The 26,816-nt window shown below is 37.6% G+C and overlaps 2 protein-coding genes across 5 annotated transcripts in view; one reads left to right on the plus strand and one right to left on the minus strand.

Annotated features, from left to right (window-relative positions):
• THTPA (thiamine triphosphatase) overlaps positions 1-26,816 on the minus strand; it is a 62,178-nt gene that overhangs the window by 3,802 nt on the left and 31,560 nt on the right. Inside the window, exon 1 of one of the 4 annotated variants that reach the window (XM_072415106.1) lies at positions 211-332. The exons of the other annotated variants lie outside the window; for them this stretch is intronic. Within the exon in view, the coding sequence (XP_072271207.1) occupies positions 211-220 (10 nt within the window). The 5' untranslated portion in view covers positions 221-332. Of the gene's footprint in view, positions 1-210; positions 333-26,816 lie in introns of those variants that run through there. 4 annotated transcript variants of the gene reach the window in all.
• ZFHX2 (zinc finger homeobox 2) overlaps positions 6,676-26,816 on the plus strand; it is a 50,651-nt gene continuing 30,510 nt past the window's right edge. Inside the window, exons 1-2 of the mRNA XM_072415101.1 lie at positions 6,676-6,830; positions 24,162-26,309. Of these exons, the coding sequence (XP_072271202.1) occupies positions 24,203-26,309 (2,107 nt within the window). The 5' untranslated portion in view covers positions 6,676-6,830; positions 24,162-24,202. The remainder of the gene's footprint in view (positions 6,831-24,161; positions 26,310-26,816) is intronic.

A 26,816-nucleotide genomic window follows, 5' to 3' on the forward strand; every position in this document is an offset into this window, starting at 1 on the left:
TTATTCTATAGTGTCTATTGACCTAGATATACCTTTAATTTGTTTGGTGCAATATTGCTTTATTTATCCACCTGCCCATCACATTTTAATAGCACTGTTCCTTAAAAAAAGCTATCTGCAAATGAAGGAAACGGAAAACAAGTATCCAACCCCTCCAATACACAGCTATCCTCATCTTTGTAATTCATCTCTGGTATTTATAATTCAAACCTGAATTCATAATGCAGGAAAGCTGCAGCCAAAGCACATTGCCCCCGGATAAAGCAGTGTGTTCATTTGTTGGGGGAGGGAAATGCTTCAGCAATGCTCCACTTGGCTGAGTCAGGCAGAGACTTCCCTGTAATGCAGTGTATGATGGGATTTATAGTTCCCATCTACAAACGTAGAAATAGGCTGTGACAGGTTTAAACTACAATTACCAGACGCCTGTGCAGAGAAAGATAAAACATGCAAGGGGATTGGATAACCTTTAAGGCAGTGTAATTAGTATATAAAAGTAAAAACACTTTCAGAATAAGCATTGCTGTATTTTGTCACATTGAAAAATGTTTGTCCTCATACCATTTTTTAAATGTATTTATTCCTTTTTAAGATATAAAAACATGTTTCATTATTGTGATTGTAGCCTCACATGGCATTGAGTTCCAGTATGCTTGTATGTAGAATACCCAACTATGACAATATTTCTTATCATATAAAGATATATATTTTAAAGCATGCATGGGTTTAATTTTCTTTGCTTAAAAATATTGATAGTGATCATTTCCATCAACAGTATAATGAATGGGCACTGTACAGGCTATTCTATTCTATGAAGCAGGGAGGGTGATCAAATTGGTATTAGATGCCAGTCATTCAGCAACCTGAGGCAGTGGCTTGCTAAACAGGGTTGAGCTAAATCTGTAATAACACGATTTACATTTGCAACAATACCAAAGTCAAGAATACAAAACTGACAGGGTTGTGGTAACAATGCAACAAAAGTGTTCTTACATTGTTTAACTAAATGACATTTTTTGCAAGTGTCATTTTTTATCTTTTAAAACATAATCGTTCTGGATGTATCTGATAGGAATTTCCTGTACGATCAGAAGCAAAGCCATAACTGAGCGAGAGAAGCAACTCATAGGAGATGCACCCCAGACATTTTTTTTGTGCATGTTTATGACGCCTAAGGCTTTGAAGAGCACATGGGGGCTTTTCATCTCAGCATGGAATACCAAGGTTGTACACTAACTGCCCATGTACAGCTCAGTGTACAGAATTTATTTTTTACAATTCTGATACCCAGTAAGTTAAAGCAGTTTTAAAGGATGTAGGAGCTGAAAGATGACCGCAGCAAGATGTGTAGGCATCCAGGGTAAGAAAACAGTGAAAAGTCATCTGTCAGTGGTGGCAACAGACCAAAACTTAGCTGTTATTTTAGCACTAAGCACCGATAAACAACATGTTACCCTGTGCTCTACCTTATATTCTGACTTCCTGATCTCATGCTGCCAATAGCTGGAAATAGTTGGCCATCATGTTCAAGAGGCTGTAGTTGGCTGTACTGCTAGTGCTGCTCTTCTCAGCTTGGACCCATGTCCACTAAACTGATGACATGTAACTTCCCAGCATCATACCTGATAATTCCTCCTACAGTAGTTCCTCCTCATCTCCTTTATATTGTCCATCAAGCCCCTTCTAACTCCTACTGCAGTGGATGTTCCCCATAAAAGTTTTACTTTCCACTAACACCTCCACAATTGCCAGGCAAATTATGTAAGTCTTCCTCCTGAATCAATTCAGTGTGCCTTTTAACATGAATATGAGTAGGGAGAAATTGATAATACTGCTGTTTTACCAACTGACAAATTTAGTTGCCTCCTCAGGGTTCCTCAAGTGACTTGTGTCCCCAAAATGCTGCCACTGCCTTGGGGCAAGGAAACCCAAGCTCCCTGTATTTGTGCTATGATGGATCATACAGTTACTTCCTCTGTAAGTACAGACAGTCCAGCAAATATTATGTTATTTCCAGCAGGTCGGCATGTCATAGGCTGCGTATACACGTGCAATAATTATCGTTAAAAACGAACGACTAACGACCAATCATCCGATAATCGTTAACAAAAAAAGTGCACAACGACTGGCCAACAACGCCGATGAACAAGGATTGTTGCTGGAAAAAGGAACGACTGTCACGGTGGATTTGATTGGGTGTGTATTGTGTGTACAGTCGCTCAGTGATTGTGGATGGTTCTGCAGTACACATTCTCCTTTACATGTCACTTCCTGCATAGTTCAAACGATCATGTGTACACTATTGGTGGATTATATTTGAACAGTTGTATCGTTACAGCATGTACAGAATTGTGCACAATATGATCAAAAATTATAGTTCAAAATTATCATGCATAATCGTTGATCTGTCTTTAGTTGTTCATTTCCTAACGACAAATATTGCACCTGTGTACCTAGCCATAGGAAGTTTTGTGGAACTAGAGACTGTTCTACCACTGCAAGACTACATGTGCATTTTTTTGCAGTGTAGGATCTAACCTTTCTGGCCATGGACAAAAAATGTTGTAAGTAGCTCTTTGGGAATTCGGTAACTGCCAGATTTAGCAAATGAGGAACTGTGAGTGAATTTGCCAGGAAGCAGAGCAACCCCACTTTTGGTCCTGTTGTCATCAACCACATTGCCAATTTGAAGGGGGTGGGGGTAGGCACCCTTCCTTCTGCTACCCAAAGTTTGGTGAATTCTGGATGCGGATTCAAAAGGTTTAGTTTGTCTTAGTAATCCACTGATTGCTGTTATCTTGTGAGGCCTAATTTCATTTTCATTTTTTTTAAAAAACAGTACTGTTTAAAAAATGCTTGCTTATAACTAGAAATAATTGTTGCGCTTTCACTTGGTCACTATGAGAAAACAGGCTAATTTTTGACATAACAATGGTAAAAAAAATAAATATATTACCTAAAACATCAAGGGGGTAAAAACTGCTAAAAAAAAAGCTATATATGAGAAAATCTATATATGCATCAGGGAGCATTTTAGCAATAATGTAATTGGAAATGTGAAGCACCCTTTATCCAGAAACAATACAGTAGTACATTAGATTAGTTAATTTAGTTAGACCAGAAAAAGTTTAAATAGACGAGCGAGGGGGAAAGTTATATCCACAAAATGTCTTGTGAAAAGTTCAGAGTCCAGTTGAATATATAAAAAAAAAAATAGTTTTGTCCCCAACTACATAAAATTATTATTTTTGGGGGAGGAATTTTAATACACTTTTAAAAAGTATACATTGTTTCAGTTTTGCAATCTTCCCAGTTAAAGTTAATTTTAAACTGATTATTAAAAGTTATTTTAATAGGGTATTTCTGGTTTAAGTATTTCATTCTGGCTTTTACAGGGTCAATTTAGTTGGAGGAAGAAAAAGCAGAGCCTCTCATAAAAGCCTCTCATGATCCAAGAGTGCCATCCTTGAGAAAGGAATATTCTAGTGAAACACTTCAGAGGGGACACTGGATGTGACGATACACCATTTGAACACTGATAGCTCTGCTCCAAAGACATGTGGCATGGTATCCATGGGATTAAAAGAACAGAGTGTAATTTGTTATCTAATTTTGGATGGAGTAAGCGCAACTCTTTATTTTTGTACATACTGCCATTTACAAAACCAAAGGAGCACTAGAATAACTAATGGCTACTGTGTATTTGATCTGTTCTGGAGGAAACCTCTTGATTCAACCAGCTGCTGCTAATACCTTAATTGCTTTCTGCTATTGCATCAAAAACAAAATGTGTTTTTATTGAGAAATACAAATGTTGTGATTGTTGACTTCTTTCCGAAAAAGCAAATTGTTTTAATTTTACTCTGATTTTCTAGCTTTAATATTTTCTTATTAACTGACCCAGAAGAAGTATGCAGTTAGTGAAGTAAGAACTGCTGATCTGCTTCCATGTCAGTTAAGTGAAATATTTTGGAAACCGTGTATCAGAATGACAGGCAACTCCAGGTTTGTTCCTCTGCAGTCCGATGTTCTCAGAGAAGCAAGAAGCCTGACAGTGAGTGCCAAATAAAAAGAGGAGCTTTTTTAAAGCCTCTGCATGTTTGAAAAAAGTCTTAGCTTGAGTGTTATGTTTAGTAGCTGATTAGGAAAAGATAACAAAACTTTACCTTAATATTTGCAGAGAAGGAGCAGTGTTCCACTCCGAGAATGGTTAGAATGTGAAATCAAGGCAAGAATATCCGAATAATGACCAGGTCAGATCTGTTCCATGGGTTAACATTTCTTTAGGATAAGCCACAAAACTTGTCATGGCTGTTAATGTAATTTGTTTATGATTGCTAACGAACACAGAGATAACTAAACATACAAGACTTTAGGCAGCACATGTCAAAAACCTGGTAAGGCAATGGGTGCTTAAACATTATAGGAAAACTATAATGGTCGTAATAAATTTACACATTTTGGTCATAGAAGGTTTACACATTTAAATTGATATTTTTGGTAATAATATTGTTAGACTATGTTCATATTAGCGTTTTTTGCAATAGTGTCTGAGCAGTTTATGTTGGGCCAAATAAGTCTGTAGCTTTTCACAGCCTTGTCATGTGTTTCTTTTGACACTCAATGCAGCATCAAGGGGCATTTTGCTGCCCCCTCTCGTCTTCATAGATATGAACTGGTTGCAAAAACATGCTAGGGTGAGCATGTGCTTCCCCTCCTATCCATATAAAGTCCTCTGGAATCTAGTTTGCCAAAAAAAGAAGGGGCAAAAAAGCCAAGCCTTCCTTTTTAGTGAAACCAGACCCTAAAGGTGACAAGTGCCATTGTTAGGGGAGATGGCTCTGTTCCCACAATGTGACCCCTGTGTTCTGGGGGTCTGCGGGCAAGTAGCTTATTAGAATCTGGAAGCCCCCTCTACAATAAACCTACCATTACATCTACAGACTGGTCATTTCTTTGTCAGAGTGCAAACGTACAAAATCAGCAGGGGATCAAATACTTCTTTCCCTCACTGAAGTATGAATAATAATTTGAACTGTTGTTTATGTTCTCCAATGGGATTGATGTGTTCCATGCATTATAAGGACATGTAGATGTGTAGCTTCCATGCAACAAAATACTTAAATTTTGGCAAGGGATGCAGAATTTTTTCAGCTTTCTGCTTGTAGGTTCTTCAGCGGTAAATACAGTTTAGTGAATGACTAAATTTCAAGCCTATACCTCTTATATTAAAACTTAACTTTGGACACAAAATATTTTATATATTTATATTCCTTGTTGGACACAAAGGGTTTAAATCTGATTTGTGTGCAGTGAATGCCTTTGCAAACTCAGATATTACTGTGTAAAATCATCACTGTGCAGCACATAGCCTGTGGAAATAGCAGAGCTTTTTGAAGGATCTAGCAGGTGCTTCCATTTCAGGCTACCTGCGGGGAAAAATACAGGGGAGGTATATACAAGCCACCCTGCACAAGTAAAGAGAGAGCATTGACCAGTCTGTAATACAGAAATTGCTTCCACAGTAATAGTAAGTAACAATACACATGGTTTTCTGAAATTAGAAATTGTTTTATAGGCTGGAGTTCAGCTTTAAACTTAGAACAGAATTATTTTTTGTTCAGTCCAGAAGTTTTTATATCTAGGTTCTAATAGGGAACCAGCTTGTGCAGTGTGCATTTTTATTCTAATTATTAATAAACAGTATTTATATAGCGCCAACATATTATAATATTTATTATTATTAACAGATACAGTGACACAGGAGGAGGACAGGACCCTGCCCGGGAGACCTTACAATCTAAGAGGTGGGGCAAGCAGCAGACACTAGGATGAAATCCTTATCCTTGTTGCCCAAGATTTGAAAATTTGCTAAAATTTCCCATAGTAATCACAGCAACAACTAAAAGGACATTGCTATCTGTCCTATGTTTTTTTTTTCTGACAGCATACTTTGTGGTGATTGACCACATGCCAATAATTTTATCAGTTCGAACAATACTGTCCAATATTTATAGCCGCTAAGCAAGTACTAAGTTCATATTTTTTTTATTTGTTCAATATGTCATTGATTAGCGCTTAGTGGTGTAGACAGCGACGCTGGTTCAATAACTATTTCATTGAGGTAGATTTGGACATTCAGTGTGTTCCTAAGGGTCTAGTTTGAACGCCATACTGTGGGGAGAGAGTGCTTTTCTTGATTGGTTCTATCATTATGGAAATATCCCCCTCTCTTCCTGTGTCTGCATCATTCTTCAATGGGTTGATGCTGGAAGCAGCTCAGCATCCCCCTTCTTTTTCCTCCTCTTCTTCCCTCTCATTCTACATCACATAGAGTGTGGATGGGTCTGAGCTTGCTTTGACACCTCTGCTGTCCTTTAAACTGTCCCTCTGCCACCTCCCCCTTCATGTCCAGAGAGGTAGGGAGCAGCAGACTGCTTCTCTTTGCACCTGCTCAGTCTCCCAGCACTGTGTTGTGTGTGTGTGTGTGTGTGTGTGCATATGTGTGTGTCTGTGCGTATTGATTATTCCATTGTGCTGGAGAGAGAGAGGAGCTGTCTGTGAATGGATCTGGGAGAGAGAGGGGGAGAGGGAGAGGTGTCTCGGAGACTGTAAATCAATAGGAAAAGCCCTGTCCACACAGAGAAAGTACCTCACACCACAAAGACATTGATTTATTTTTTCCTAGTCTTCATCTTCCTTCAGTAAAGGGGGGAGCAAGAAAGCCCGAGAGAGAGCAAGAAAGAGAGAGAGGGAGAGAGAGAGGGAGAGAGAGACCGCCTCCTCAGCATCCCTCAGACACAGCTTTATCCTCTCGCACCAGCTAAGCTGTAAGTAGCATTGATTTTACAATCTATTCCTGTTTTTTTTCCCTCTCTCTCTTTTCGTCTCTCTCTCTCTCTCCATCTCCCTCTTTCTCTCATTTTGTGGCTTGTGGGTCAGAAGGCAATTGATTGAGGGGAGTAGATGGATGTATAGAAATTGACATATATATAATTCCACCCATTTACAGTTCCATGAGCAGTACCTCTATTTCCAAATATATACGTATATGTTTCTCTGTATGTACATAAAGATATTCATGTGTTCCTGCATACATTTCTGTCTATTTATTTATTTTACATGTCTGTGTATTTTCAATAATATCACCTATTTTTTTCATTTGCAGAGACATGTAAACATCTTGATACTTGCAATAGATATTAATGCAAATATGAAATGTTTAATAATTTAAACATACTATTCAGTTCGGGTCTACTATCTATTTTACATGTATTTATTCCTGTTCTGGTGTCATTACATATGTAACAGTGCAATATGTTGATGCATAAGATATCACACAGATACATGACAGTGGGAGAAATGTGTGTGTGTATATATATATATATATATATATATATATATATATATATATATTATATGTTTTATATGTTTTAGTATATGGATAATATGTAGCGGTGGGTGTTTATTATTAGTCACACGTCTAATGTATATATACCTACATGCAGTGAATCATATATGTGCACACCAAGACAGCTAGCGGCTCCAGGTTCATTTATTATTATTATAGATATTTGTGGGTAAACCCAGGACAAGGGGGGGGGGGGGGGGGGGGGGGGGGGGGGGGGGGGGGGGGCAGAGAGAAAGAGACACTCACATAGAGACCAGTAGCGGCCTGACAGTCCTTCACACCTGTCCTGTACCCACTGTGACATCACAGCTCCTCTATGTCTGTGATTGACTGATGCCCTCATCATAGGAGGAGGATAATAAGCACCTTTTGATGGCTACTCACAGGCAGTTGGGCAGGTGGACTCAGACAGAGAAAGGGTTCATACAGATGGTAACATATGTTAAAAATGCAGAGATAAAATTATACAAAGGGAATAGGAGGAGCTCACATGGAGTGCAAGAATTATGCAATGAGGAGAGAACGGGTTGATTAAAAAGACCAGAAGATAGCGTGGAAGCACACTGCACAAACAATGCACACGCAGGAGCAGATCTATTTGGCATATCTATATATAAGACAAAAAAGGTATGAAGAATGGACTGAATAGATGGAGATCAAAAATGATTATCTCTTGTGTGAGGCAGAATCACATATACAAAGGGTCAAATACAAGAGAGGCTTGAATGTAGAAAAATAGTGGAAATATTTAGGTATATTTATAAACAGAGAGGGGCTTCTGTGTAAACACAGAAACAGATATTTTGTAAAAAAAATAAGGTACATATATACAAAGAGGCAGTAGCAGATATACAAATAGGTTTAGCTATGGTATATCAATATTTTGGGAAGCCAAGAAATGTTTTTCTGGAGGATGGAAATATCACTATACATAAAAAATATGCTAGGCAGCTACCCTTCTATGAAAACTGGGAAGATTTACAGGTACACAGAGCCAGATTGTAATAGTTTATGTATATACACAATATATAAAAAGCTTCAAAGGCCCAGATATACAGGGATATAGGGTAGTAGCACAAGGCCAGGCAATACATAGTTTTTGGCACATAGTTGTTCATATGCATTGATATCTGGTTGCACATTCTATGTACAAACTTCTTTGTGTGAGGGCCTACCCAAACAGTTAATTTAATTTGCAATCAGCCGGACAGGCCTTTGTACTACATAGGTGTTTGTAGATGTAATGGAGGAATATAGCCAGCTTAAAAAAATTGTATTGGACTGTAACTTGAAATAACACAGAGGCAAGCTATAAAGGTTCTTATTGTACACAGGTGCTTAGCATTGGTTCTGCAGGTTTGGTGTATCTTCTTATTATAAGAATGTTCAGAAATACACAGACCAGCTATAGAGGTTCTGAATGTACACGGGTGCTTAGCATTGGTTTCGCAGATTTATTGTACCTTCTTGTTATAAGAAGGTTCAGAAATACAAAGAGCTGGTATATATTACAGATGTTTAGTTAAACACACTGGTGATTTGTTATGGATCCTTGAATATACACAATGACACAAGGTTAGAGAGGCTCAGATGTATGTAGGGACAGGGTTAATTAAAGGGGGTTTGTATGAACTCTGAGTGCTTTATGTATACGCAGGGCTAGTTATGGAGATGTACAAAGGGAAACAGGGTTATGTACAGGCATGCTTGCACTGACTGATGGGAATTCATTTCTAAACAGATATTGGGGTATTCAGATGTATCCACAGACACTGTGATAGTCCTGGAGTTCCAGATGTACACAGAAGTATGATGTTAATTTAATATTTGTGCTGTGCAAATAGACAATACATAGGGTTGGTTTTGGTGGTTTAGGAATTACAGAAAGATGAGGGGGATTATATGTAGATAAAAACAGAGTTAGTAATGAAGCTTCAGTGGACTGTAGCAAACTGTGTTGTACACAACAAACGGCCCATGATAATTGGACATTTATTCCATTGCTATGTATAAATGGAAAACTTGCAGATCTGAAGATTTTCCAAGTAAATATAGTGAGAATTTCCTGCTATTTGCAATGATAGAAGAAAATTAGAGGTTCAGATTCTCATATGGATATTCATGCTCATTTTGGTTTGGTGCGAAGGTCATTTGTTTGTGAAAATGTGTCCAAATGTACACAGATTAGAACAGGGGAATCTGTAGAAGTCCAAAGGGATACTAAGGTTAGGATTACTTATAGGAGCTCGGGTGTGCACTGACAGAGATACTGAGGAGGTTATGAGGTTCACAGGCTGAAGGACAGCTAGGAAAATACAATTATTCAGAAACAATAGAGATTCAGCTATACACAAAGACAGATGGATTTTGAGGGTCATTTAAATGTATAGAAGACAGAGATATTAGGGGGGTTGAGATAGCAGTCATACAGATGGAGGTTGTGATATTTACTGAAAATAGAAAAATGAAAGTTCACTTGTACACATAACCAGAATGATGGATACTTTAATTACTTCTCACATATAAAGAATGAGGGGCATTGCCTGACATTCAGCAATCTTTTCAAAGAAAACACATCTGTCGTTTGTAAAGTGATATAGAATGATGAAGAAGGTAAATATATAAAAATGATCTCTGATGGAAGCAAAAAGACATACACAGAAGTCATGGTGCATGTTTCAATCATTTTAAACATCAATCTGATAAATGTAGGCCCTATCAGGGTGGTAAATCACCTACCACTCTTCTATGCCTCTAAAAGACTCCAAACACAGCAGTGTCCACACACTCTCTGACTAGACCATAACGAAGTTGTCATTCTTAATCATTGTTAATTTTGCATTATAGAGAATTTACCAGGAGGTGACAATGTCACTTGGCTGCAGATGGGACTGAGAATTTCCGTTTCTACCTGTGACTATACAATAAAAGTCAATGGGTATTCCAATACTGATGCTCATTTATAACTTAAATAAAAGTTTTTGGTCTAATTGACCTTTAGATACATTTGTGATAGGTACAAATATACCTGCAACAAATAGGGGTGCCAGGGTTTTACATTTTTAATATATACAGGGACTTACATTTATATGTATTCAGGGGAAAGCTAAATGTTTAGGATCTACTCAAAGGGTTTTGTGAAATTGTGGGAAAATACAACTGGCTTCTCTTGTTTTACACATGGGTATAAGATTTGGAATATTTATGGGTAGAATTTGGACAGATCGGGTGGTTATTAAGAGCAACATACACATTCTTTTTATGGCAGAATATCATAAATGGGACACAGTTCACCTTTTCTTAATACACAGATCTTGCTTTTAGCAACTGTATCATTGTGACACATGGAAAAAAGTCAGTCCCTAGGTCCCCTTACTTCTATGATTAATTTCAGAAGGTCAAGGCTGGCAATAAATGCTAATAGGCTAGACTTTGAAGTGACAGTTTTACTGTTTTTACCATGTGCATTTTCAGACTGACCCACAAGAGCTGGCTCAATCGCTTTTAAGCTGCCAGTGCAAAACATCTAACATATGGAAATAATAGCTGGAGCACATTATTTGTTTTTCTTTGAAAAATTAGGTTTGTGTAATTTAGCAGGCTACTGATAGTGGATCACGTGTAATTGGGATATTTACCAGTATGCAGCAGCTAACAGGCTATGCAGGTTTGTATAGGCAGTGACATTAATAGTTTGGTGAGATAAAAAAAATAACAGATGTTAGAATTGCAAACTGGGGATCAGTTTCTTGGGAGTTTGAGATGTAAACAAACAGCATAGATATTCTGAAGTTGACCTTAGGTATATTTAATGTATAGGCATTACTGCTAAAATTCCCCTTTTGATATAAGGTTAATCTGACAGATTCCTACTAATATCAGTGTTCCAGTGTGCTAAAAGATTGTGCCAGATTTCCGAGACCTGTGCACATTTCAGAATTTCCATTAGTCAATCACTTTTTTAAAATGTTGAAGTCTGTGGCCACCATTCTGCTCTGCCATAGCTCCTTTGGTATACGTTTTCTCGTCTTGTCAAAAAAACAGTTCATTTCATAGCCCGCAAGATAAAGCCAGGTATTCTGTAGAAGTTGAGGTGCACACATGACCCTAGATGTATCTATTTTTCTAAAAAAAAAAGAAAATAATGAAAGAGGAGTAACCTGATTTTTGCGGTAAATGTTCTTTGATGGCATTCATTGGGTGGGTTATAGGCTACAGGGTAAACAGCAGGTGCTTTATCTGTATTGAAGATTTTTTTTAGTTCCTAAAAAAATGTTGCAACCATTATTTATTTACTCACAACATATTGCAGCATTAAATAAAAGCAAAACCTGACATGAAATTGACATTTCTATACCCGTTTTGTTGATGGGCAGTATAGGCTCTGCCCCTTTAAAACCTTCATCAACAGCCCTCAAATGTATAAGTTACCTCCTGGGAGGCAAGTAATATTCTTTAATATACTAAGATTCCCTGTTATTAACAGATAATGATAAAAACAAAGATCTCTCGGTACCCTGAAAGATCTGTCTATGTATGGATGGCCATACAGACATTGGCAGGCAAGCATAGGAAAAAATTGTTTTCAGACAACACCTGCAATAAAATTAAATATACCCTTAATTCAGTAATTTTAATCAATTGCCACCCATAATAACACCACAGTCCTCCTTTCTACTTGCTTGTCTTTAAGCGAGATACAACAATGAAACTCTAAAATATTGTTCTTTATGAAAAAAAAACAGCTTTGAGATCTCATGTTATCCAGTCACACAATCAAATGCCTAGATATTTGATTATGTTCTCACTTTTGAGGTTTGGTATTCTGAATAGCTGATTTTCCTGCAGTAATGATGAGACTAGTCCTCTTGGGATCCTAAATGGGTTCTTTTTCCAGGACTGGGATGTCTTCAAGGAATATTTTTGTATGTTTAATATCTAGACAGTCAGTGTGGGGGTGTTGTTACACCTAGATCTGCTTTAATGTGACCTAAGCTAACAACACTTTGTACTTAACAAATGCCAGTATGTAGCTAAGAATTAGCCAAATATGCTGGGTATTTGTTGTGACTGTATCTAGTGGATATTTCATTTTAGACAACAGTTCTTTGGATGTTTAGCATATATTATTTGTAGAAAGGGATCCAAATGGTTTTTGTGTTTTGTAGACTATAAGTTGGAAAACCACATGACACATTTTTTCAGATGTATTTATTATCAGGATGTAATTTTGTGCTTCGAATGCTGTATTGTTTTTTTTGAATCCCTTTAAAAAAATATTCATTTAACTTTTATTAAATCTTCCCTAAATCTATCAACTATCTTGCAGTCTGTGTTTTTGTATGAGGTAATGATTCTATAAACAATTAGGGATTTCTCTCTGCAAATTTCCCTAACTAGCAGATTGCAGGCAAAATTCTATTGAATCCCTAGGAAGACGTTGATTGAATTGCTGCTGCACAGACACAGATTGATTAGGTGAGGGGGCAGAGGGGTATGGAGAAAAGGATAGTTATACAGCGGAGTAATTAAATGTTCATGTATAGTCAAAGGCAAGGAAAACTGAGAATGTTTGAAATTCAACTGACCACACACAGTTGATACAAGGAAGCAGCTCAATTTTGCAGCATGTGTATTGATGAAATGTCAGTAATGCCAATAATAATATTCTTAAAATCAATGTTGCTATAATCCAGCATGGATGTGGGCTTCTGTGCTGACCTCATTATCATGCCCATGATGGCCAGTCATTCTGAGAGCAGAACAGCTGGATTCCATCCAGTTTGGCCACCCATGTGTGAACAAAGATCCTACTGCTTAGTTGTGTGATGTTACTGGAGCATAAATGGAGACAGGCAAAAAATGTAACACTTGTTCAGTATTCGCCAACAAAATATTTAGCCTTTGATGTAATCAATATAATGAGCTTGCTATACATATGCATTATCATTTTGTAATAAGTTGTTTCAGGGTTGACAACAAGATGTATCCCAGTAAACAGATCAGCATGCATTTTATGGTTTTATACTTTAAATATTTAAACCTGGAATGCAGAAAAGCATGTGCATATTTTAAAATACACAAACAGGAACTGTTAAAGCATATATTTCTTCTTAATTCTGTCCAGAAATGTGCACAGCTGGACTGTACTGCCAGCCTTACTTTTTTCTAGTGCATTTAGGTCATGCAGCTGGGTCACCTACCTACTCCTAGCCTGTGACTGGATAGTAATGTAGCATCAACATGGTATAGCCATCCCTTTATTCTCCCTCCTGTCAGCATGTTCCATGAGGGAACCTGATTGGGCCAAAGTGTGAGCATGACTGTTCCTGTACAGGGGTTATACACTTAGAACACATCAAATGTTAACATTTTACAGTAGCAGTATTTATTATTAAATATTATTTAAGTAAATAACTGAATTAATTGATGTTCTTTTTCTATCTGCCCTAGGTTCAGGCTAAACTATAGCAAGCTACTGTAGGGCTACCAATGCTGTAATTTTCTAGGACTTTACAACTAATGTCAAATTTTATGATGAAAATGATGTGATTGTCACATACTAGCCATGGGGTGCACCTAGTCACTAATTATTGGCCTAGGCACTTATTTACTCCCGATGTGATTAGAAATGCATGTAGTATCACACTTTGCATGCAGAACTGACATTGTATGTGAGTAAGCCCATGGACATATTCAGAGAATGACTGCTTTCTTTGGAGCTTTTTCACCAACTATTACTGTTGGCATTATTATGGCAAATAGTTTATGCCTCTTTCTATAGGCCTGAACAGTGCTGTGTGTGGTCATTCTAATGTCATTGTACTAATCACGAAAGATTGTTTCCTGTGACAGAAATTTGATAGGAGTCTACTTAATGACCAAAATAAGAGACCTATGGCTATAAAAAAGTGCTGTCTCTGGGAAACACAGGAATATTCCATAGTTATAATATTCCAAGGAATATAGGAGGAACAAGGAATATTGGAGGAACAAAAGGAAACTGCTGAGAAGGATGGAGGGAAAGCAAAAGAAATGGAACGGCATAGGGGCATTAAGGTCAAAAATATAAAAAATTCCATATATAATCCCCTACATCACTATCTTTGGCACGGGTGAAAACCTATTGGGGGGAAGTGATTGCGTCCTAGTCACCTACTGCTTCCTCAGGAAGTTACATGATTACTGCTTATTGAGCAGAAAATATCCTAGTAATACCCCTGATTAAGTACAATGATCTTTCACAAAACTTGATTCAGTATAAAATCATTGAGAAACATTAGTCAACATGTTGTTTGCATGGACTTGGCCAGTACGGGCTCCCACCAGTCTAAGGCTACGTACACACGTGCAATAATTATCGTTGGAAACAAATGATTAACGTCCAATTCGTCGATAATCTTTAACAAAAAAAAGTGCACAATGTCGCTGGAAACTAACGACCGTCGCACCGGATCTGATTGGGTGACTATAGTTCGATCTGTTGTGTGTACGTACAGTCATTCAATGATCGTGGATTGTTCTGTGATACACTTTCTCCTGTACATTTCACTTGTATAAACAATCGTATCTAGTGTGGGTACATTATTGGTGGGTTATATTTGAATGAATACGATCTTTCAAATTAATCGTGAATAAATGCTGATCGGTCGTTAATCGTTTGTTTTCAAACGATAATTATCGCATGTGTGTACCTAGCCAAAGTGGGAACAAGATAAGCCCGCAAAAAAAAAGTGGGCGACTCTGTTAGGTAGTCCAGTAAAGCACCAACAGTAGGTGGCCCTGTCTTCTTTTACTTTGTTCATTATTGATTTAAGATTTCTGAACCTTGCTGCAGGATGCATGTGGTAGCTCAAGCTCCATTGAGATCTGATGGGCTATGCTCCCAAGCCTCCTTTAATATGGCCTCGTTTACGATATATAATTGTACTCTACAGAGTACATGCCCTGTCCTGTCCATATCTGTGGATCATGGGCCTATATTGTGATGAACCTTGTCCAATTCCAGATGTGTGGCTGGGGTTTTCTCCAGTATCTGATGAAACAGACCTTAGGGATACCACGCAGATGGATATTCTTTTTTTGGGACCTGTTCTCAGTGCTTATGGATAACTCTAGGAACATTAGCTGTTGAGTCCCTGTCTCAGTCACTTTCCAATTCCATGACTCTTTGAGCCATGCCAGACTGCTCCACTTTTAAGCTTTCTGCTTTCTTACCAACCTTGGTTATGTCCTGTTTAACCTCAAGGGAGGCAGCTTGATGAGTGGCTTCCAAACTAGTAATCAAGGCCTCCATTTCAGATTTGTTAAACAAGGCTTGAATCAGGACCCTTAAGTCAGAGTCCCCCGAGATGTCTGCTGACTGAGACCCTCTGACTACCAAGCTAATGTACTGTGAGCTGTGGGTATAATAGCTGGGGTTCCCCAAAGACTTGAAAGTTATTGAACATTCTCTGGAGTAGTCAAAATGTCTGGCATGTTCAAAGACGCATAGCAAATGAATACAACAGTTATTAATGAAAAGGGAAAAAACAATCTAATTAATTTAAATACTGGACATGTAAATATAACTGCTTTTATTTACATGTTATAAATATATAAAATAAATATAAGGATAAATATAAGTCCATTCATGAAAATTGTTACCAAAGTATATACATGCATTGTCTTCATCCCATTCAAGAACTATTAAGTCTAGTGTAGGTATAAACATTACCTGGAAAAAAAAACAAGGACAATCTTCTTCCACTGTCAACAATAGGCTTGCAAACATTAGAATTCAATACTTTAGCAGTACTGACTGACTGGTTATCACAATACTCTTGTAGAAAAGGGCTAAAGATATAGATAGGTAGGTAGATAGATGGCCTGAGGTAAAGAAAGGTGGAAGGTGGAGTAATAGCTCTGTAGAGATTCAGAAATATTGAATGACAAGAAAGTAAACCAGAGGTTAATTCATCAAAGGCTTTTTATGTAGCTCTCATGTGTGATGTACAACTGCTTCCCATGTTATTCCATAGGATTTATTCATAGGAAGGAGTCCCAACTCACATAAGAGAAAGAAGAACCTTTGATGGTTCTTCTGCAGAGAAAGGGGTAGAGGTGAGGGTGGAAGAACCACATGGAGAGAAGAAAGGACGCTTGTTGGGATGACTAGGACAGACAAATGAATGCAAACGTGAATAGATGCATCTGGGATAGAAAAGATGTACACAGACAGGAAAATTATATTGAGGTATTCATATAAAATAAAGAGACTGTCAGAGATTAATGTCAGCAGAGTTGATGCCTTACTGTCATCATTTGGCGATAAATAGTTATGGTGGGTATATTCATAACATTAGAATTGTGTACTCACTATCAGTGCCCAAAAATATTGAGTTCAGTTAGCTATGCATGGCCATACTATAGATTGCAGCGTCATTAGCAATAATTGTTATTGCAAGATGAAACTTTTGAGTTATAAAATATATATATATATATATATATATATATATATATATACACTAGCTGATTTAAGTTCAACTTGAGATTCATATTATTTATTACTTCACAATGTATTCTAGGCAGAGGCTAAATGTAAAATTGTGGGAAAACTTGGTAGTCTGACCAAAGTTAAGATTTTTTTTCTTATTCTTAGAACTGAAAAACCAATTAATACCAGAAAAAACAATTATCCTGACAGTGGAATCAAAAGATGGCTTAGACAACCCTCAAACGATCTGGTATTTATTTTGGTTGCACATAGTTTGTCAGTGGAGAGGGATGAAGTGGAAACTAGAAGTCAGTCACCAATTTATTGAGGAGGGCAATAGCAATTAAAACAGATTTTTCTTGCAACCAGTCAGTGGGGGTGAACTGTGAAGGCATTTTAGGAAAAAAAAATGTCACCCCATTCTAGCTAACAATGACTGTTGGACACATCTCTTATCTATGTATACCTTAAGTAAACATGTCATAAAACAAACACCATGGTTTTCTAGTGCTTTGTTGCTTGGCTGTCATGTGGATCCATTTGCTTCTTTTCATTTATGTAACTTCTTGTGGCTCCTGATAGTGACTCTCATCAAGAAATGTAATCGGCTTACTATATATATATATATATTTATATATATATTCATTGTTTGTTTAGCTGTTTGTCTTGAGTTCATTCATAAATTACACCTACATAAAAACATTTAAGGGTCTTGGCAAAAATGTTTATTTGTTATAGGGTTCTTCCATGGAAAAGAGATATTTTCCTGCACACTGACATCCTGTCTGTTGAAGGGCACTGCAGAAATTCTCTTTAAGACATATTACTTCCAAGTGTTGGATGCTGATCTAAATGGGGAGAGGGCTTCAGGAAAGTGTAGAATTGCACTGTCAACATTAGCAGTAGCACTGAAGTGTAACTTCATTTTAGTGCAATACGAAGCAACAGCTTTTTTATTCCCTATCTTTATTGCACAATTTGGCTGCAATATTACTTTCAAGAACCCGGAGCTAATGAACTCTCTAAGGGCTTCCAGTATGTGTGCTGGGCACAACCATTTGGCATCCTTGTGTGAGAGCCCTTAGTCTTAATTAGCCTAAAGTGTCCTATAACAGGTGCAAAGCAAATATATACACTAGTAAGCTATGCCTATAAAATGACAGTGCTGGGTTTAATTTAGACATGAGTGAGTGAACTGAGCTGTAGCTTCCTTATATTTATATTTTGAGCTCTACATTGCTGTGGAACATAAGCCTAATTGTCTAATTGTAATAAGAAGGTCATTCAATCAAAGCAGGAATCTTTGCCAAACCAATTTTTTTCAATTATGAAGAAAATATTTTAGCTGGGGTTCCACTTTAGGCCTTCTGATACCTTAAATATTTTAAAAAAGTTAAATACAGCTCATAAACGTTTAAAACATATATTGATATCATCAGTAAACCTGCTCCGATAAATTTCATGTAGTGGTTGCTGGAAGTAGCTGTTTAGAGATTGCAAGTAATCAATAGCACTGAGATGCAACAAATGAATAAAAACGTGGAAAACTGTATTTTTCTTAAAAAAAACAAAAACCTGTGTACTTTTTCATATTTCATCTACTACACTATCCCATCCTATATGAAATCAGTAAATCATGGTTTTTGCTAATAACAACCTTGTATACGGATCTATTTGAAGGGCTGATTTGTATAATAGTATAGGCTTGGCAGCATCTGAGCAGGTCGAAGGTTGTTGTCATAGAATAATTGGATAGTTAGGGTTTGGAAAAAAAGCAATTATTCTATGTAAAAGATGCACCAACGTTACAAAATTGCCTTACTGCTGCGTACACAGCCAGTTATGCTCATATTTGTGCTTTTACGCTAAAATATTTATATGCTAAAGCATGTTTTCCATCGACACCGCTATAACACGCTGCAGCCATTTTGCAGATTCGGATGGCTTTCTTCTTGTGCTTGCCTGCAGTGAATTATACACACATTTGTTGAGTTCACCTGACACTGATTTCATTTAATGTACGTGGTGTGCATTTTGCGCACTCCATGTTGCCTTAAAGGATCACATTGTTCTGCTGAATTTAAGTATTCTGCCTAGGTATACTTAATAAGTGTCACACACACAGCATTGTTATGTGTGCGTCATAAAGCTGTTTGCAGCTCTCTTCCGTCTTTATTCCTCTCATCTTTTCTCCGCTTCTCTTTGTCTCTTTGCTGTCTTCTGCATTAAACTCCACCCCCAACCATCTCCAGCTTATTCTGTCACTCTGCTTTTGTCTTCCGCTCTCTCCGCTTTCTGCTTCTATTCCTTTTCTACTCCCCACGTCCATATTTATTCGTAGAAGAAATCTTGAAATCTTTCTTGCTAATTTGCTCTGCTTTTATTTATGACCAATTTTTTGTTGCCTTTTTTTTATCTCTAGGTTGTATTTATGACTATCATTCATACACACACCCAAAGAAGGCACTCCAGCTCCTATTTGCAGACAGTAAACGAAAGGCTGACATGGGCTTAATAATTTTGACTGTTAATATTCTGCATTCTATCAGCTCAGGAATGAGCTCTATATTTGTTTCAGGTTTTTATGACCTAGCGTGCATACTCCTCTCACTTTCATCTCATGTCATGCAATAGTATACGTAAATCACTTCTCTGCGTCAGTCCTTAAAAAATGGATTCTTTAGATATAAAATACATATTTACCATTATGCAAGATACCGGAATGGTATCTTAGTGTTCGCTTCTCCACCAGAGAATGTTTTGACTCTTAGATTCACTACTTTATAAGTAGACCCCAATATGTATTAACTGCTGCTTTCTTCGTTCCAGTAAGAAAATGGTCAATGGCTTATCTGATCTCCTGTAGTAGAGGAACTGTTTTTTCCACCATTTCCATGATGTGTTTGGTCTCAATGTGCTCTGGTGATAACATAGAGATGTATTAGCATTCTGCACACACCTAGCAGCATATGTCACACACTCTGATTAAAACCCTCAGTCACAATGTGCATGAATCACATGATTTAATGTGATGAGGAGCATATGTTACTCTTCATAAGAAATGCTCTAAGACATAGTGAACTCCAACAGTGGGAAGAAGACTCTGCTGATAGCTGCCAGACTCTGCCAGTATATATAGGGAGCTCATATTTTCGTGCACAGACAGAGTGTCGACACCTCACTCTCTTAACACACCGTTAGAAAGTAATTGTATTGATTTTTCCATCCTTCTTCACCCTCCCTCTTAAGCTGTCTCTCGGAATATCCTTGTGCTGTCTCTATCCCAGCATCACCTTGTTCAGCGCATCCTCCGTTTTATATTCTGTCTCCTCCTCCTATCTGCTTTTCTTCCTTCTATGTCTGTATTTATGTCATCGTATGATATTTTAAATATTTCATATTCTTTAGCTATTTAGTTAGTAACTTATGTATGTCTACCTTGCATTACATGCCCTATGCAGATCCTCCTATCCAGTTTATTATCACCATTTTTCTGTCTATATTTACTGACGATTATGTACTCCCTTATTCTTCTTTCTCTTTTTTCATAGTGATTATTCACTGCCACATGGCTGTCTTTATAACTACTTAATTATGTTCTTTTCGTGATATTCTTTCCTATTTTCCTCATTCCTACTTTTCTGTAGATTCCTTTCTCTGCCTCTGCGTTCGCTGAATACTTGCTGGATTTCTTTCTCTCCTTTGTAATGTTCGATTACCTGTCAGCCTTTCTTTTTCTTTCAAAGATCTCTTGGCTTTTCTGTCTGTTTCTATTAGTTTTCATTCTCCTATTTCACAGGTCTCAACTCCTGTGTTTCTGATTTTGGACAATGATCACTCTGGAGGACTGGACAAAGTGAGAATCCACATAGTGGCTGTCATGGCTAAGATAAAAAACAACGTGATTAGGAACTCTAGTAAATTAAAGATTTTTAAATTGCTCTTGAACTACCTACACATAGCACTTTAGGTCATTTGCTCTAAAGTGATCTAATCACTAATCTCCTTTAGTGTACTCTTTCCAAGTTGTACTAATTATTATACCTGGTTTTTCTGCACCTACTTTATGGCAAAGTGGTGCTAACATATTAGTCCAATATCTGTAAAGTTTACACACATAACCATGGTTAGAAGGAGGTTTTTTTTAATGCTCCATTACATGTCAGTGCATGATTTCTAAATATATAACAATACAAGTTTGCTGGGCAGTGTGTACAGAAAATAAACCCAAGGGAGATAACAATAACATTGTTTAGCGGTTTTTAGATAACGATACAAACTATATCTTAAAATAAAAAATAAAATTCTTAAAATAAAAAATCTTAGAAATTTAATGACTTACTAGGAGTATCTGACAAATTGATTTTTTTTTTGCTTAGCGTCTTACTTTAATTATAGCAGTAAACATGTTATCACAGTGTGATAGAACAATGAAATTACCATCAATCATTTACACTATAATGACCGGCCTGTCTATATTTTCCCTTGGACTTATAATATTTTGCTTTGCAACTACTTTAGTGATGAGTATTTCAATTATGTTACATCAAAATTGTGCTGGTAAAGTTATACTGGCTGGAACCGTTTGTTAGGAGTGAATTGGCTGGCTTTGTTTGCATTGTCTGCCTATAATTGGATTAATGGTTTGTGTTTCCATTGTTTTGTTAGCAGAAGGTTGGCTTGCTACAGCTGTATTTGTTCATTATCTCTGCACTTGCTTGTTATGTTTGTATTGATTGATTGTCATTGTGTTTTGTCTGGTTGTTTCACTACTTGGCTGCCTCATGCAGGTGAATGGCACATGCCACATGCCACATTACCTAAAGGTTAGCTTTTAAATGGACAGGGTTTATGAGCACAGAGAATTGTAAGTTCTTACAATTTGTTGGGGCGATCTCTATCATCTATCATGGATAAACAGGACTAATAGGAAGGCTTTGTATTCATGGTATAATTTCGGTGACTTAAATACCATTGAGCAGCACAAGAAAATTGTGCCGGTGGTATTATTGTCCAGTGTAGCCTCCTACATGGCAAAATTCAAACATTTGTATCATCATCGTTATATTGGATTATTTCATAGTAAAATAAACTGTTTCTAATTGAAAATGATTTGCACCTTCTGAATATATTTATCATTGCTCTAATAATTTAATTGAAAATATTTTATACCTTTCACACTGTAAGCTTTTTTTTAATTTGATTTAATTATACATGAAAAATGAACTTAACAAATTAATGAGACCAGATAGTAAACATTTTCTTTTCTGCCTTGAGGATGAGGATATCCAATCAGTTTTAAAGTTTTTATATTAAAATCGGGAGAAGTCATTTTTAGTTAGTGTGACCTACTAAACCTGAAAATGTATATATAGGTAAATCTTTTAGTGTTGGATTGAAGCTGTCTCTGTACGATGGGGGATATGTCCCACAGACACAACAGGGAGTGAAAGGTGGACATTTTCCACAGTGAGACAAATTCCCCTCTTGACAGTTGGGCTGGAAAGATTTTCTGTTCCCTTTTTCAGAGGAGAATTGTAAGTACTGGGTTTTTTCCTCACACTCTGGCCATTAGTACATAATGAGTCTTGAATGTCCGCTCTCCCTGCTCTATCCAATAATAAAAAAATGTTGTCTAGGGATATATTTTAAATATCCTCTTTGCACATTATTTTTCCTGAAAACTTTTCTTTGTACTGTGCTAGTTATTGAAATATAAAGCAGAGACACAATAATGATTTACTGATATAAACGTAAATATGATAGGGATGTGTGGGGGTGAGTACAGATTTTCTTCCCATGCACACTTCTAGGGAGGACATACATGACAATATTAGCATTGCACGTCTAGTGTCCAATCAAATGTAGAGGTGGGTCCTGTACTAAGTTTAAATGCTTAGCTGCAATATAGTCTGCCCTTTTGTCCAGGACTTGGCTTTATTATCTGGCAGGGTGTTTTTCATAACACAACTACATATGTAGAACAAATGATATGAAATGAAATGAACATACAAATTTTTTGTGTATAGCTTTGTGGTTGGAATTTGGCTTTAATATTATACGTGTCACACAGTTACAGTAGCTAAAACAAAATACATTAGTGAAATATTAAAAAAATAAAAGAGCATAATGTTGTGATTAACACTGGTTAATACAGGAGTGATGGCTAGGATGAAATATAAAATTACTTAGTGGTATAAATTAAAAAAAAGTGTTTGCTAATTAGCAATTAATAGGTTAGGTATAAATGAATTGGGTGGAAAATTAAATGTAAGTATCCAAGCGGTACCAGCAGTGAGAAAAAGTAGGCTTATAAACAGTCCATTCTGTTTGTTCCGGTTATAAAATGAGATGTTCTCTGGGGCATGGCTGCATTAGTTGGTTATCCCTACGTTGGAGGCTCATTACTATGCTGGCTTGTGATGGCTGCATAAATTGGCTAGTTGAGCCTAGCTTGGGTTCTGATTATGAAGAGGAGTATAAACAATTACAGTGATTATCGATAATGAGGACAGCTCCATATTGAGCTCTTACGGCGGTATTTATTGATGTTGGTGGGTACATACACGCGTGTCTTGAAATGGGGCAGCTTAATCTTGTGAATACAATAGGTAGGATCCTGCACTCTTTTTTTTTTTATTCCTTTCTTTAACAGTTTCACCCCCATTCCTGCACCAGTGCTTCACCCCATCCTCCCCCACCCTATATTAAACCCCCTCCTTCTCCCAAGCTGTAGAATGAAACTCTTTAGTTAATAATTTCCATACTCATTAACATGCTAATGTGCTCGGGCTCACAGCTTTTTAATCACCTCAACATCAGACTCTGTGGGGAGCAGAATTATAAGGACTCCAGGGAGGGAGGAGGAGAGAGACCAGCAGAGTAGTATTTAACTCTTATCTTTCCATATTACGCGGAGCAAAATATATCCAACCACAAATGGATTGGACAGTTTCTTTAAATTCATACAGAATGCACAAGCATGCATTTTTTGTGGACTGCATATATTTCATGACAATTACAATTGTATTCCTTTAACCAACACAGAGCAGGTATGTGTTATACTATGAACAAATTAAACAAACCATAATCATTTTTAGAATTAAGTCATAAAATACATTGATTGAATCTCTTTTTTTAATGGCGGTAGAAAGAAAGAAAAAAAAAATAAGAATGATACAATTTACAAATCATGTCTTGGTAATTATCATATTGTTTGCCACATGGTTGTTTGGTTATGGTCTTTGATTATTGTTTTTTTTATTTTTTACACAGGGCTGTGTCTGAGATGAGTCTTGCATATCCATTGTGGAGCTATGGATGCTGGTGAATGCTTCCTCCCCTCTTCTGGGCAGGATGAAAGAAGTCCTTGGCCACTGGACCTCAATTTACCCCTCTGCCCAACAACCACCAAAGATACCCCTCTCCTCCCTCCTAATCCCTCACCAGAATTCTCCTCCTCTTCCACTTCTGTTGCTGGAGGGGGTTATGGGGCTATTAGCCCAACATCCTCCATGTTGCAGATGCCCCTCGTGACTCCCAGTTCTCCGCACCCAACTTATCTGCCAAAGCTCTCATCTCCTTTACAACCAAACTGCAAGGAGGGAACTGAGGATGGAGGAGAAACACTGGTGGGACATGTGCTGTTTTCTAGTGATGGAACTGTCTACCTCCTGAAAGGCGAGGAAGGAGAAGATGGTGCTCCTCCTTCCCCTTCTTTACCACAGGACTCCCCAAAAAGCACAGTGACAACCCATCCTCCACTCACCTCCTTCCGTCTCACCGCCACCTACCAAGGCTTTTGCTCTAACCAAATATCCCGACATACCTCAGCTGAGGCAGCCAATCTCACTCAAACGGCGCCCGGCACCTCGCCCAGAATACAAGACCAACCCAAAGAAAAGGAGGCAGGGGGGCAACAGAAGGAAGATGAAATTAAATATGAAACACTTGGAGAGTCCACCAAGCTACAAAGGGTAGATGGTACATGGATTTGTCTCCCATGCCACCTCAACTTTCATACTGGAAGCCAATTGGGATGGCATGCTTCTCGCGTCCATGGCTTGGAGCACCCTTATCATGATCAACTATCATCAGGGGAAACCTCTGGTATCATACATAGATCTGGTGGGAAGATTTTTATCAGCCTTTTAGAACCAAAAACAAGTCACAATGAGTTAGATGCTGGCCAGGAGCCAGAGAATGTTGTCCTTTCCAGGGTCCAAACAACCCCATCATTAGACAAAATCCAAGGTGTAACTGAGCAGTCAGGGACATCAGAGGATCCAATGTCAAACACAAACCCTAGTGATACCAAAAGTCAAGGGACTTTTCAAGGGAATCCAGAAGGAAACCCCAAGCTTTCATTGGGCCTGGTGCCCAACTCACATCTAAGTTATCACAAATGTGATCCCACAGGAACTCCCCTCTCAACTGAAGCCAAAGATTCAAAGGCCCTTGTAGATGAAAAGACTGGAGTAGCAAACTGGTGCTCATCTGTAACAGAGGCACTGGGTGAAGATGCTGAAGAGGAAGTAGAAGATGTGGCAGAAAGCAACCTACCTGTCTCCCAGCCCTCAGACATCAATGAGCAGCTACTCACAAACCAAAGCTTTTATGGTCCAATGATGACAAATTCCTTTATTCAAATGGGAGCTCTCCATGGCACTGACAAAGTCGGTAACCAAACAGATGCTGATCGTGGGCCCTTGGCCCTTGATGAATGCACACCAACCTCAGGCCCCCAACCATTCCAAAGTCTCTCTCTGCAAGGCCAGCTTTCTCTACTACACTCACGGAATTCATGTAAAACTCTAAAATGTCCAAAATGTAACTGGCATTACAAATACCAACAAACACTTGATGTTCATATGAAGGAAAAGCATCCAGAAAGTCATAGCCACTGTTCTTATTGCCACAGTGGCCAGCAGCACCCACGGCTGGCCCGAGGCGAGAGTTACAACTGTGGCTATAAGCCATATCGCTGTGAAGCTTGCAACTATTCCACAACCACTAAGGGAAACCTTACTATACACATGCAGTCTGATAAACACTTGGCCAACCTTCAAGGTTACCAAGGATCAGGTGCCCCAACTAACACAGCAGTAGCAGTAGCTCCTTTAGCAACACAATCAGTGACTGCTGGACAGGGAGAATCTAACCAGACATCACCCACTGATCGTCAGCTTAAACAAAAAGCATCATGGCACTGTAAGGTGTGCAACTATGAAACTAACATCTCACGTAATTTACGTATTCATATGACCAGTGAAAAGCACATGCAAAATGTCCTGCTTCTTCACCAGGGGCTAGGCATGAGCCAAGACAATTTCCCATTTTATGGAGGTCCACTTGCACCTGAGCAGACACTGGATCATCCTCTACTTTTTAATCCCATGCACTTCAGCTCATCTGGTAATCAAGGTGAGGGGTAATACAATGGTCAAATTAATAAAAAACAATATTGATAATATAAAGGTTATGTATTTTAAGAAAGTTAAATTGCTAATTTTGTGATCAGGAAAATGTAATATTTACTCAGAATTCCAGCAGAAGCTATATGTTATGTCTCTATAGGCAAGCATATGTCATAGACTACTTCTACCATCTCTGTTGTTGTTTTTTATGTGTAAGTGTAAGTTTATATTGCAAAAACAAATTATTGACCTTGATAAAGCTTTTATGATACATAAAAAAGATATCAGAAATTAAAAAAACATACATTACTGGATCTTCACGAGGTGTAGTACTAAACCAGTTTATAATGCTGGATGGAGTAATTATTAAAATTCCTAAAAAAGGAAGGCTAGTCAGCCTAAAGATGCATTTTAAAAGATAGTACAACCATGGTAGCAAGGTAAATTTACTATCAAATTTAGTAAAATGATAATTATTGACATAGATGAATCTTTGTTTATTTTAATTAATTTA

The sequence above is a fragment of the Pyxicephalus adspersus genome, chromosome 6 (genome assembly GCF_032062135.1).
Source record: "Pyxicephalus adspersus chromosome 6, UCB_Pads_2.0, whole genome shotgun sequence".
In the NCBI taxonomy this organism is placed as follows: domain Eukaryota; kingdom Metazoa; phylum Chordata; class Amphibia; order Anura; family Pyxicephalidae; genus Pyxicephalus; species Pyxicephalus adspersus.